The 13,524-nt window shown below is 42.5% G+C and overlaps 2 protein-coding genes across 2 annotated transcripts; one reads left to right on the forward strand and one right to left on the reverse strand.

The window, feature by feature from the left end:
* Positions 1–6,362: 6,362 nt before the first annotated feature.
* LOC125529680 lies at positions 6,363–8,736 on the forward strand. Its single transcript, XM_048694107.1, has 3 exons — positions 6,363–6,687; positions 7,218–7,391; positions 8,020–8,736. The coding sequence occupies exons 2-3, from the start codon at positions 7,302–7,304 to the stop codon at positions 8,494–8,496; spliced, it is 567 nt and encodes a 188-aa protein (XP_048550064.1). The 5' UTR covers positions 6,363–6,687; positions 7,218–7,301; the 3' UTR covers positions 8,497–8,736.
* Positions 8,737–9,599: 863 nt separating this feature from the next.
* On the reverse strand, positions 9,600–10,632 carry LOC125529681. Its single transcript, XM_048694108.1, has 2 exons — positions 10,039–10,632; positions 9,600–9,773 (listed from the first exon to the last, which is right to left on the reverse strand). The coding sequence occupies exons 1-2, from the start codon at positions 10,630–10,632 to the stop codon at positions 9,600–9,602; spliced, it is 768 nt and encodes a 255-aa protein (XP_048550065.1).
* Between the last annotated feature and the right edge of the window lie 2,892 nt (positions 10,633–13,524).

The following is a 13,524-nucleotide window of genomic DNA, read 5'->3' on the forward strand; positions in this document are numbered from 1 at the left end:
AAACAAAAAACAAATGAAAAAAGAGAAAATATTGGAAAAGTACCGGGCTAAAGTACGAGAAAATGGAAAATGCCCGATAGGGAACTTCCCAAAACCGTGTGGGTGCTTCATAGAATATGGCCCGGCCCGAAAAATCTAACGAGGGAAATGGGGTATACATTCGGTACCGTTTTGCTTGTAACTGACGCTATAGGCGCCAAATAGGAGTTGGCAAGAAGCCCGACCCACGTTGAAAAAGACGAGGTTGATTCCGGCCGACCTCCTCAAGAATTGGAAAACGATGGCTGAAGCTCCACCAGAAGAAAAACTAGCTGCGTTTTGAGCTTCATTCGGCCGCAGCAAACGGCCATTTTAGAACACCCCCACCCCCCTTTCTTCCAGACAAAGTATTGTCTGCCGCTTCGTTCTATTTGAGCGAGATTGTACCTCGCCTGGCGTGAGGTAGAAGCCAACCTTGGTACTAGGAGCCGGTACTGGCCGGCCCAGAAGGGACGTGGGTCGTCATGCTAACGTCACACTAATTTCGTTTATATTTATATTTTAAATCAATATAGGAGTATTAAAAAACAAATATACTGATTAAAAAAACTGTTTTTGAAAAAAAATATTGGCACAATTAAAGAAAATGTTGATAGCTTTCAAAACAAATGTTCGCGTGAGTAAAAAATATTTCTGTGATTCAGAAAAATATATGTGCACTTTTTGAAAAATGTGTATACAATGTAAAAAATGGTTTTGCATGGTATAAATAAATATTTCTTACCATTAAATAAATTGCATGTGACACTTTAAATAAAGGTTCCTGCATTGCAAAACATGTTTGTGATAATAAAAATCTATTATATAATGTAAGAATATTTTTTCATTGTTTTAGAAAACGTTTATTACTATTAAAAAATTCCAATGTGTATTTAATATAATTTGAATCGTGTATTCAAAAAAGTGTTCAAAACATATATCAAAATAAAAAATACATCGTGTATTTGAAAAATATTCAACTCATTTCAGAAAAATGTTCAACACATATCAAAAAATATTCAACCTGTATCAAAACATGTTTTACATATACACTAAAAATTTATATTGTGTAGTATAAAAATATACATATGTTAAAAAACCCAACAAAATCCCACAAGGAAAATAAAAAAGGAAAGGTGGTGAATCGAAGAAAAACAAAGGAAAACCAACATGACTGGTGAAAAAACAAAAAAACTAAATTATAACAATGAAAAAAAAGCCTAACAAAACCAGTGCAGAAATTAAAAAAAAACCCGAGAAATTCATACAAAAAAAACTATTAATACAATGAGAACATTTTTTGTGAGAATTCTCGTGCAATTTTATTAATGCACAATGTTCATAGGTACAAGGGTATCATCTTACGGATTACCAAAAAAAACATGCTGTCCTATGTTTAGATTACATGCAAAAATGGCGAGATTGCGCACGTCAAAATTAAATTCCTAAGCTTGAAAATAAATTTAAAAGATTGAAACCCAGTCTGCGCTCCACTATTTCATGTAGAACTGCACTGTAACTTCCTCTGGAATGCTCCTCACAGTCCTTCGCCACTACCTGTCAATCTGAGACAACACAATGCAGGTAGATCCTCCACAAGTGACATAGCCACTCGACAAGCCAAAGCTTAAAGTGTTGTTGGGTCGGTAATGCCACGAATACTATCGCCGAAGCTCCCTGTTAACGATAATGCTCCATCTACGACCAGGCTACGCAAAAGTAATGTAATCTTTCTAACTATAATCCTCTCCTCCCTTGATTTCAACTGGGATGGGCCCCAGCCGCTAATCCTCATTTAATTAACTACCTCTACATCAGGGAGCAACTAGTTAAGGAGCCTCGCAACGATCAGCGCCACTTGGCGCGCTCTCAGTCATTTGCCACATGTCGCGCTCTGGACGCTCCTTTCGGATTTTGTTTTTTTATTTTTTCGCATGTGTTTTCGGCTTTTTAAACGGGTTTTTTCCGACGTTTTGGTTTCCCCCCGGTCTTTCTTAGCTTTTCGATCAAAATAAATTTTTGAAAAAAAAAATTGCGCGAAAAAATGCGTTTTCTTTTTTTTCTTTCGCGAAAGTCACGGTTTTTCTTCCGCGAGAGGGACGGTTGTGCTTTAGCAAAGAGTCACGGCCGTGCCTTTCGGAAACGAAAAAAACGCGTTTTCTGTTTTTTTTTCTTTCACGAGAGTCACGGTTTTGCTTCCGCGAGAGGCACGGTTGTACTTTCGCGAGAGTCACGGCCGTGCCTCTCGGAAAGGGAAAAACAAAACACATTTTTTGTTTTTTTTCTTTCGGGAGAGTCACGGTTTTGCTTCCGTGAGAGGCACGGTCGTGCTTTCGCGAAAGTTACGGCCGTGCCTCTCCGAAAGGGAAAAAAAATACGCGTTTTTTGTTTTTTTTTTATTTCGCGAGAGTCACGGTTTTGTTTTCGCGAGAGGCACGGTTGTGCTTTCGCAAGAGTCACGGCCGTGCCTCTCGGAAACGGAAAAAAACACGTTTTCTGTTTTTTTCCTTCCACAAGAGTCACGGTTTTGCTTCCATGAGAGGCACGGTTGTGATTTCGCGAGAGGCACGGACGTGCCTCTTTCGAAAGGGAAAAAAACCATGCTTCCGGTCCGGTTTTTTCACGCGGTTTTTTCATCCGGTTTTTTCGTGAAAAAAAAAGTTCGTCAAAACCTATCAACATTAGATCTAGTTTTGAAGATCTCGACGCGAGGAATCCAACGGTGAAAACGGTTCGAGATTTGGACACACGGTTTAAGAGATAAAACGTTTTGAATAAACAGATCTACGAAAAAAGGCAAAACTCCCAGGTTGCGACAAGTGGCGCGCTGCATGTACGCCACTTGTCGCGACCTGAAAAAGTAGAGTGCTCTTTGCAACGAGTACTCTTTAATTAATGATTTTGTCTACATCAACCTTTACGTAAAAGACTCACGTAAGTTTACGTGGGTCTAGCATTACTCCCTGTTAAACACTATTGGTACTAGAAGAACGCTCGTGCGTTGCAACGGGGCCACATTAACTTTAAGAGTTCAATATTACGACATTGGCGACCTTTTTAACCATCAAATCCTCACACACACAGACACACACTCTCCCTCCCTCTTCCTCACTCTCTATCCCCCTCTCCCTCTCTCTCTAACACACACACATATCCATCTTATTGGGTACGGGACCATAATCCATCTATTTCACACATACACGCTAGTGCATAACAATATGGATTATGTGTATTATATTTGCCACCAGAACTGAGGGAATTAATTTCATGTAAATCGACCAGCCATAGCTCCAAGAATACGCGGACGAGGTGGCTCGGGTCGGCGTCGGCGCCGTCCAGCGCGGGCCACGGGTCCGCTTCCAAGTGCACGTGCAATGCACGTCTTCACAAATATTATAACCAGATGTGAGAAATCACATGCATAGAAAAGACATTCTGATAGCAATCCAAATACCATACTCAATTGAATACCTAACCTGGACAATACTCTTATTTCTATGCGCCAGAAAAAATGAATAGCAAAGCTAAGTATGCCTACATACGCTCAAATTATATATAAGAATCTTGGGTGAACAATTGCAACAAAGCACTAAGCAGCGATAAATTTAAATAAAAAATCCATTAACTATGCAGGCAGCAGGCTTGTTACAACATAGAGAGATAGGAAAATGTCACCTCCAGTAATGTAGCGCAAAGGAGTGGAACGAAGCATGAATGAGCGGTTGTCTGTTCTTCTCCATGTACATGGATCAGCAGTAGAGGCTAAGTATATAAGTACTTGACTGAACTCCACTCTTCGTGTACGGAGAGCCATGTCACCTTCTCACCGCTGCAACATGGGAGGACGGCTGGTTCACGTGACCCTCCAGCTGGGGGATCCATGGTGGCTGACCGTCGAGCTCGAGCCAGAGAAGTTGAGGGCAGCAGTGGCGAGATCCATGCCGGCCAACCGGGCGAAGAGGAGGTCGTCGGGGAGGGACACATCGGCAAGATCTGGTCACCACGCGACCTGAAGAGCAACAGTGATCTCCACAAGCTGTAGGCCGACGGCGTGCTCCATCCCCTGCGATGGGGTGACCATGGCGGTGGCCACAGCTCCTCATGCTCGCCTCGATCTCGGTGACACACCCTGAGTGTAGGAGGCAGCAACGACCTCAACGAAATCATGGCCTTCAGAGTTTTGGTCCGCCCTCTAAAATTGCTAAACGCACTTTTGTGAGGATTATTTTTAATAAATGAATTCAATCATGTCGCTCTAAATAAATGGATTCAATCATGTGACTCTAATTACTTCGGATTGTTATGTTCACACTAAGCGGGGTGCGGTTAGGAAAGAAAATGTTTTCTAATTGAAGTGATTAAGTGATTTAAGGTAAGGTTAATTAATTTAGATTTGATTTTTAGTGATTGTTAGTAAAGTATGATGCGTCTTTAAAATCTTTTATTTATTTCCTTAAAATCTATTATTTGTTTCCTAAAGAAATTTGCAACAATGGAAGGTATCGGTTGATTTGGATAAGTTAGTAAATTTAGATCCGTGATTGCGTGCACGTTTGGAAAGTGCTGATTTGCAAGGAAAGAGCTGAGGGGTAAATAAACCGGTGAATAAGAAACCAACATCGAAAAAAATCTACGACGGTTAACCTACGAAAAAAGTCCGGACGAAAGTGGTGGGACGAAAAAAAACCTGAAAGCGAGACTACCAACTGCTCCATTACGTGTCAATCTGAGACAACACAATGCGGGTAGATCCTCCACAAGTGACATAGCCACTCGACAAGCCAAAGCTTAAAGTGTTGTTGGGTCGGTAATGCCACGAATACTATCGCCGAAGCTCCCTGTTAACGATAATGCTCCATCTACGACCAGGCTACGCAAAAGTAATGTAATCTTTCTAACTATAATCCTCTCCTCCCTTGATTTCAATTGGGATGGGCCCCAGCCGCTAATCCTCATCTAATTAATTACCTCTACATCAGGGAGCAACTAGTTAAGGAGCCTCGCAACGATCAGCGTCACTTAGCGCGCTCTCAGTCATTTGCCACATGTCGCGCTCTGGACGCTCCTTTCGGATTTTGTTTTTTTATTTTCTCGCATGTGTTTTCGGCTTTTTAAACGGGTTTTTTCCGACGTTTTGGTTTTCCCCCGGTCTTTCTTAGCTTTTCGATCAAAATAAATTTTTGAAAAAAAAATTTGCGCGAAAAAACGTGTTTTCTTTTTTTTTTTTCGCGAAAGTCACGGTTTTTCTTCCGCGAGAGGTACGGTTGTGCTTTAGCAAAGAGTCACGGCCGTGCCTTTCGGAAACGAAAAAAACGCGTTTTCTGTTTTTTTTTCTTTCGCGAGAGTCACGGTTTTGTTTCCGCGAGAGGCACGGTTGTACTTTCGCGAGAGTCACGGCCGTGCCTCTCGGAAAGGGAAAAACAAAACGCATTTTTTGTTTTTTTTCTTTCGGGAGAGTCACGGTTTTGCTTCCGTGAGAGGCACGGTCGTGCTTTCGCGAAAGTCACGGCTGTGCCTCTCCAAAAGGGAAAAAAATACGCGTTTTTTGTTTTTTTTTCTTTCGCGAGAGTCACGGTTTTGTTTTCGCGAGAGGCACGGTTGTGCTTTCGCAAGAGTCACGGCCGTGCCTCTCGGAAACGAAAAAAAACGCGTTTTCTGTTTTTTTCCTTCCACAAGAGTCACGGTTTTGCTTCCATGAAAGGCACGGTTGTAATTTCGCGAGAGGCATGGACGTGCCTCTTTCGGAAAGGGAAAAAAACCATGTTTCCGGTCTGGCTTTTTCACGCGGTTTTTTTCATCCGGTTTTTTCGTGAAAAAAAAAGTTCGTCAAAACCTATCAACATTAGATCTAGTTTTGAAGATCTCGACGCGAGGAATCCAACGGTGAAAACGGTTCAAGATTTGAACGCACGGTTTAAGAGATAAAATGTTTTGAATAAACAGATCTACGAAAAAAGGCAAAACTCCCAGATTGCGACAAGTGGCGCGCTGCATGTACGCCACTTGTCGCGACCTGGAAAAGTGGAGTGCTTTTTGCAACGAGTACTCTTTAATTAATAATTTTGTCTACATCAATCTTTACGTAAAAACCTCACGTAAGTTTACGTGGGTCTAGCATTACTCCCTGTTAAACACTATTGGTATCCCTGCAGATCGACGCCGCCAGTCCTCTACCGCCATTGCTTGCTACTGCCCCATCCGCACGAAAACCCAAACAGAAGGAAACCGGCCCAAAACAGTGAAAAACCGGACAAAACACACACGCAGAGAGAAAAAACGGACGAACTACATACAACAGCAGTGGGCCGGCCTGGTCGCTCGGCCTTAAGTAAGATAGGGCTCCGGGCCTTAAACAAATCCCTTCTCACCCTCACTCCCTGGCTCAACGCCGCCACGCTCCCCGATCTCTGGCCGCCGCCTGCTCCGGCGATTGGATCCGGTTCCCTCTCCCCCCGAAACCACCGCCGCCGAGCCCCGAGCGCAGCGACGCCCCCGCTCCGTCCTAGTATCTCCCGCCGCCGAGCCCAGTCAGGCCGTCAGACCAACTCCGGTCCGATCCTTCGCGCCACAGACGCCGACGACGCTGCCGCCCCCGATCCACCTCTTCCCCGAGCCCTAACAGCTGCAGCACTTCGACGCCGACACCACCTCTGCCCGCTTTCCGTCAAGGTAAAGGAAGGCTGTGTGCATTTTGCAGTTTTACAGATAATAATGTCATTGCCATTATAGAGGTCTCCCTTCTGCAAGTTAGAGATATTGTGTGATTTCTGTGCAGTTTACAGATAATCTGAGATGGACTTCTAACTTGTTGAGTGTATCCTGCCCAGCTAAAGAATGTGTATATGCACATATAAGATTAATCCACTGTTTTGGTGTGTATCTGTATGATAAACTGTGATGTTTTGGTGTGCATACACACCTTTGTTTATATATATAAACTGTGATGTTTATAGACTCATTTGTCATAGCTCACCATTTGGTCACTTTCATATTGTAAATCAACCATAAAATGCCCAGCTCACCACCAGTTTATTTAGATTATTTCGGGCTAGTTTATTTTGCTTATTCAGTATTGCTTCTGTTTATATAGCTGCCCAGTGATCCCACTCGATTAATAAATTAAGTTCTGCATATTTCAATATTTGTTTCATTTATCTGTACAAATATTTATCACTCTTTTCTTCCCCTGTGCCTCATAGCTCGGATAGGAAAACAAGGATTTCGTCCCTGCCGTCGCCAGCGGCCTCTACCAGACCTCATCCTCCTCCGTCCAGGAGACGGCGATGGCGGCGAGGGCACTCGGGCTCGCTGGCCGAGCGCTCCTGCGACCGGTCGCCTCACCAGGCACCCAATGGCTGCTGTCGACTGACAAGGTACGTTTACCAGCTGCCCGTTCTAATCAACATCGCTCCCTTCCAATGCATTTCCAGCTAACTTGGTCTAAATGAAATTGTAAGTGGCAATACGATGGTAGAGTGAATTTGTACTGAAGCAGATAAATTCAGGAGTTAGGCAAGTGTGTGCGTGCCTCTTGAGTGGCACAATGCTTCATACTGATTCCGCTACAATGCTAGGAAATAGAAGAAGAGAAGAAAACATAGGTGTTCTTTTCATCATTTCCTTGTTTCTTGCTACTGTTCCACCTCTTGAGTGGCACAATGCTTCATACTGATTCCGCTACAATGCTAGGAAATAGAAGAAGAGAAGAAAACATAGGTGTTTTTTTCATCATTTCCTTGTTTCTTGCTACTGTTCCACCTCTTCTAAAGGTGGCCCTTTCCCTTTGCCATTGACAGCTAACCTACCAAACCAAGTCGAGTGCTGTTTGCAACCACAAATGCTACTCCATATAGCTTTGAATCTTATGTGATCTTACAGACGCATTACTATATACACACACCTTGTCTTGTTCATTTTTTCAAGTTTTGCTGAGACATCAACAAAGCAGTGGATCTTGTTATCTGGTGCTTGATAGTTGAGTCTCAATTTGTGCTTTTGCAGAACTCACTGCAGGGCCTTACGAACGGCGATCCGGTGAGCCGCCTCATGCAAACACGGAAGCAGAATGACAGCATTTACCGTCGCTTTGCTGAAAATGATTTCACAGGCGGCGGTAGCAGGTCTGGCCGATTAAACATGGAAATAACGTGGACAGCGGCTCCGCGAGTAAAGATGGATGTTCTACACATCACACCCAAGGAGAAAAAGACCTTTGTGACCGTGACGGACGTCAAGGAGAACAGGAAGGCCGGGGCTTCTGCTGGCTGCTTGGAGGATCGTAAAGGGCGGTCTCGTCTTGCTCGGTGCGCAGGTGAAGCAACAGGGAAACACATGGGGCGATCCGCCAGCACGATTGGCCTCAAGTCGATCGTCGTGAAAGTGAAAGGATGTTCCTTTTTCAGGAAGAAGAAGAAAGTGCTCTTGAGCTTTGCTGCCGGTTCCCGAGGTGAAAGAGTGAGGAGCCTTTCTCCTAAATAAGCCCTTCACCTGCAGGAACAAGCAAGAAGAGTGAAAATCAATATCCTGTCGGAAGGAGAAGCAAAAAGACCGACTGGTTCCCAAATAACATGATGAGCCTACAAGTATTTATGATTATTAGACAGTCTTAGATCGGCTCTTGTATAAGACATAAACATTTTGTTATTTCCTGTAATCCTGCTTGAATTGATGTCTTTGTTTTGATCTGACATGGTTGCAGTTTCCTCTTTTTGTGGATTATTCTCTGTCGACAGCACTGCAAGTGTATCTGCTGAGATGCTACTAAGTAGTACTGGTAGGATGCGAACTGGTTATCTCACGTCAAACCTTTCTACACTAGCATTTTGCAAGAAGCAAAAAGTGTTTCAAGTTGCAAGTAATTTGAACGGCAATGCATCTCTCTTAGGTTTCTTAAGCAATGGAAGTATCTTAAAAGTGGGTAACTAAAATCTCTATTGTAGCTAGGAGTGGCTTCTCTGACATTGTTGGTTCAGACAAGAATGTAGTATTGTCAAGGAACTGATGAAAGATTAGTTGCAGCAAGGAAGACACTGAATCTTGACAGCATCAAACACAGACCATGCATGAGATGCTATGAATGTACCGAGATAAATAATTCCACGATTTCATTAATGAAAGAATATCGCATATACTATAATAATGGACAGTTCATGATGGCAAATTCACAAGCAAGAAAACGTAAGAAAGAAAGCACAGTTAACTCATGCTCCAATCAAAATGCAGAAACCACTGGATTTTTCCTGAATTTTGTTGCACATACTACTACTGTCTCCAATCATTTGGCTTGTGGTACATGCATGCAGTGGCGGAGCTTGAAAGAAATCTTTGGAAGGGCGAAGCTGTAAAAAAACAAATATGAAATCGTACGTATTCAACAAGTTAGATGTTGCAAATATCAAGTAACTTAGATAATTATATTGATCTTCTCCAGATTAGCTTACAAAATACATTTCTAATCAGTAGAGAATTAGGTTCACTACAAAGTTCTATTTAACCGTGGAACATTCAGTTCACTATTGACCAGCTCCAGAACAAAAGAAACTATACCCAAAATACTATTTAACCATGGAGGATCCAGTTCACTACAGATCAGCCCTTCGTTTCTTTACACCCTTAAAGTGCACAAGAACATCTTCATAGCTGTACTTCTCCACAATTTCACTCTCTATGTTTACTAGCAAGCTATTGGCTAGATAATCATCTTCCATAGTATTACGTAGCCTTGTCTTGATGATCTTCAAAGTAGAGAATGCTCGTGTTATGGCGCTGCTAGGAGGGCGCGTGAGGGCCGGCCGGGGGCCTTTTTGCCCACGGCCGGGTAAGAGGGAAGGGATTTCCTTCTTAATTCTTGCTTGATTAGATTGATACATCTCCTCTCTTTATATAAAGAGGTTTACTTGACTCCCAAGCAAGGCTTACTTGACCCCTAAGCAAGCGACCCTTATCTCTGATTAACCCTAAGATTAACGGGCTATACCGCCAGCCCAGGCCATTAGGCCCATTACGTACTCTAACAGCTCGCTCGGCACTTGCTGTAGAAACTGGAAGAGTTAGAAGCAATCGCAACAATCGATCAACCAAATTGTAGATAGAATGCCTCCCTGACTCAAAGAGATATCGACAAAGATTTGTTAAGGTTGACACATTTTTCAACTCCTTATCATTGGAGGCGTCCACAACAAAGTGTTTTAGCTGTTGCTCCAATCCATAGATTTCCTGTTGAGTGAAATCTGCTGGATAATATTTCTTCACCAACTCGCAAATATCATCAGCTTTGAAAGATCTGAATTTATTTTTGGGGATTAGAGTAGCACTTGTGGTCAAAAGATCCAGTACCTTGTCATTGAACCTGAATTCTAATTCATGTAGCTGAGTATCAAGTGTTGCACGAAATACTTCCACACGGAAATAATGTTCCTTAGTAAAACGGTCTGGTTGGCGACGAGCACGACCACCACGCATAATGTAAGTTTCCCCCAGATCTGGAATATCAATGGAATGATTTACACAGAACTCAACAACCCTATCAAAAAAGGCTTCCCAACCATCATCTGATCTCATTTCATCAAGATTCTGGAGTATGGAGTTGGTCGCTGCATCCAGGGCTCCAGGCATCGTAGACTAGGCCTAGTTGATAAGCGGGCCTGTGCAGTTGGGCCTGTGGGCTGTATGTATACATAGGGGTAGTAAAAAAAATTCATTTTTGCTGGGGGGGCGATGGCCCAGGTTCGCCCCCACGAAGCTCCGCCGTTGCATGCATGCATCCCTTGTGAGTGATTCTTTCGAAGCTTCAGAAAGCCTTAGGATGGAAAGAAAAAAATGCGATCCATTTTCCACAGTGCACATCCATCGACATATATAGACAAGATTTCCAGCCCTAGCATTGTAATTCACAAAATGGTGACGATATGACAAAACTCCTCTGCCACGGTTTTTCTCCGCAAACTTCCTATTCTTATGGACATGGTACCAACTCCACCGTCGGTACTACCGGCCTTGCTGACTGAATAGATATCATCTGTACGACGAGGGTCACCATATGCCACTGAATCTACTACCATACGTTTAAGCACGGTAGCAATCCTGACATGGGAACACTCCTTAGGTGATGGTAGAGGCCTTTGCTGTCCTCATAGCAGGAGGGTGAAACCTCAACAAACCCCATAACCTAACTACCAGCACATGGATTGAACATGATCTCAAGGTCCATGTTCAGATGCCTCAGATTAGTCTGGTTTCTAGTGAATCATAGCACCTGGAACAAACGCAAAAATAATACTCCATCTGATCCGAATTAAATGACGCAACCTCTATACAATGTATATATGGAGGTTGCGTCATTTAATTCAGATTGGCCGGAGTAATCTATTTGAGATGCAATATTTGTGATAGAAAATTTTATAAAAGGAAGCATTTCTTTATAGAGCAAACCTGATCAACATTTAGAAGTAAAAATAGTTCTTTTTGTTTGTTTGATAGCTTATAAGGCTTGTCGCCCAGCAACTAGAAATAGTTTTTGCACACGGTGAAGAAGTCGAAACCATAATCATAAAACCTGATGGCTCTTTTTTTTTGCGAAATAATTCTTGCATTACTCAAATCAAATTCTACTCTCTAGACTTGCAAGCTCCATGACCTCATCCGGCCCCAAGCATAGCCAAACCATAGTTCGGCGTTGCACCCTACAAAAATTAGCCAAGGCGTGACTAACCATATTACAATTCTGATGAGTATGAGCAATGCAAGAATCCCTCTCCTCCATACTACCAATGATCTCTCCAATGATAAAAGCCAGTGGCTCTCATGTTTGACACAAAGGTTGCCTATGACAATGTCAAACATTCACTGAGCACAATTTGCGTTAGATAGTCATCAAACTCAAATTTGTTAAGATGTGGAGCGTGTAACATCATTTCCATGTCACAAAATCACAACAGCGCACACGCAAGCACTGCAACCAACACAATTCATCTTGTCTACATAAACTTGACCAGGAGCACCATTTTATGTTAAACTATATAGACGAGCACCACTTAGAAACAGACACTTGAGATCGCCCGTATCGATGGACGCCATAAGAAAACAAGAGACAACTTGAGATCAAGGTATTTGACACAAGTGTTGTTTGGTCAAGTGAGATTGCAGAGCAGAAGAATATACTTGTCATCTTCACAGACAGTCACTTCTATCCGTGAAATCAAGAGCGGTGTGCTTGCACTTACTCAGTGAAAACGTTAATCCATCTACCACTATGATATTTATGATTTTTTTGCGGGGGATATTTATGATTTCTGCCAAGACAGAATTTGATTACAAGATTGTCAAGTGCAATGTTACTTGTAGTGGAAGTAGACGAAAGTGTGTGCAAGACAATGGTCCAAAAGCTTGAAATACCTAGAATCTAGGATTTTAATGAAATGTATACATAATAATGTACTAGAAGGGTTGGACACGCTTTGTTCGCTGTTGGTGTTGTTGGGATTTCAAAAAGATAAAAACTGGTGGCGCGTGGGGAACTAAGGAAGATGATGAAGTGTGTTTTCTTTTTCTTATGACGTGATGTTTTGGTGGTTCTTGGCGGTGTGATTCTGTGATATCTGCTAATCAACCAATACTTATGTGAGAAATTTGTTGCGTTGACGATTGTATATACTATATTGGTGCTACAATGTCACATGTTGACGCTTTATTTTTTGATGGTGAGAGGATGCACAGACTGCTCTGTTTTTACAAGTTGGTTGTTCCCGACTAATTGAGAAATCGACCCAGTCAAAATAGTGAATCAAATCCAAAATCAGATATCTATAGTGCATGAGAGAGCTGGTTGAGAAATAGTTGACCCGGTCAAAGTCAGGAACTAAATCTAAAGTTGAGCGCCTCACTTGAAGGGGAGAGATCCAAAATTAGGAAGCATAATGAATTAAAAATAGTTAACCTGATCAAAATCATGAATCAAATCTAAAATTGAATGGCCCAATTAAATGGGAAAGCTCCAAAATTAGGGAGCATGGTGATTTGATGATTTTTATATTCCGAAAATGATTCGTTGTTTTTCAATTTCAATATGTAAAAGCAGTTGTTTGCATGTTTTGGACGCTATATATTTGTAGTAACTTCACTGCATGGATAAGGATAATAGCTTAAGGCTGGTTGTAATATGAGTATCATAGTTAGTATTATGCATGCTAACTAGGCAAATTTGATATCAGGCAATCAAATGCGCTCGACGTCCGGGTTAAACAGTTCCCCGAAGGGAAACGTTTTGGGTAGTTCCTGCATGCATGCATGGGAAGATCACACAATTTGACGTTTCTATTTTACATCTAAATAGCAAATCTGTTCTTTCCGTATATACGTACCTCGGGCGGCTGGGCCAAACATACATAAGCCGATCCATTCCCACAACCCTAGCACGGACGCCGAGGCGAGCGACATGTCGGGCAGGAAGAAGGTTCCCCGTCTCGCCGCGCCGCCGACGACTCCGCAGGCCCAGCTGGCTGGCGTGTA

Source organism: Triticum urartu, unplaced genomic scaffold (assembly GCF_003073215.2).
Source record: "Triticum urartu cultivar G1812 unplaced genomic scaffold, Tu2.1 TuUngrouped_contig_5767, whole genome shotgun sequence".
Lineage (NCBI taxonomy): Eukaryota > Viridiplantae > Streptophyta > Magnoliopsida > Poales > Poaceae > Triticum > Triticum urartu.

Excerpts from the sequence above, each read along its gene's own strand:
- LOC125529680 (XM_048694107.1), top strand. The coding sequence starts at position 7,302 with ATGGCGGCGAGGGCACTCGGGCTCGCTGGCCGAGCGCTCCTGCGACCG. Across the intron at positions 7,392-8,019 it reads GGCTGCTGTCGACTGACAAG|AACTCACTGCAGGGCCTTAC; the intron begins GTACGTTTACCA and ends GTGCTTTTGCAG.
- LOC125529681 (XM_048694108.1), bottom strand. The coding sequence starts at position 10,632 with ATGCCTGGAGCCCTGGATGCAGCGACCAACTCCATACTCCAGAATCTT. Across the intron at positions 9,774-10,038 it reads TTTCTACAGCAAGTGCCGAG|CGAGCATTCTCTACTTTGAA; the intron begins CGAGCTGTTAGA and ends AGCGCCATAACA.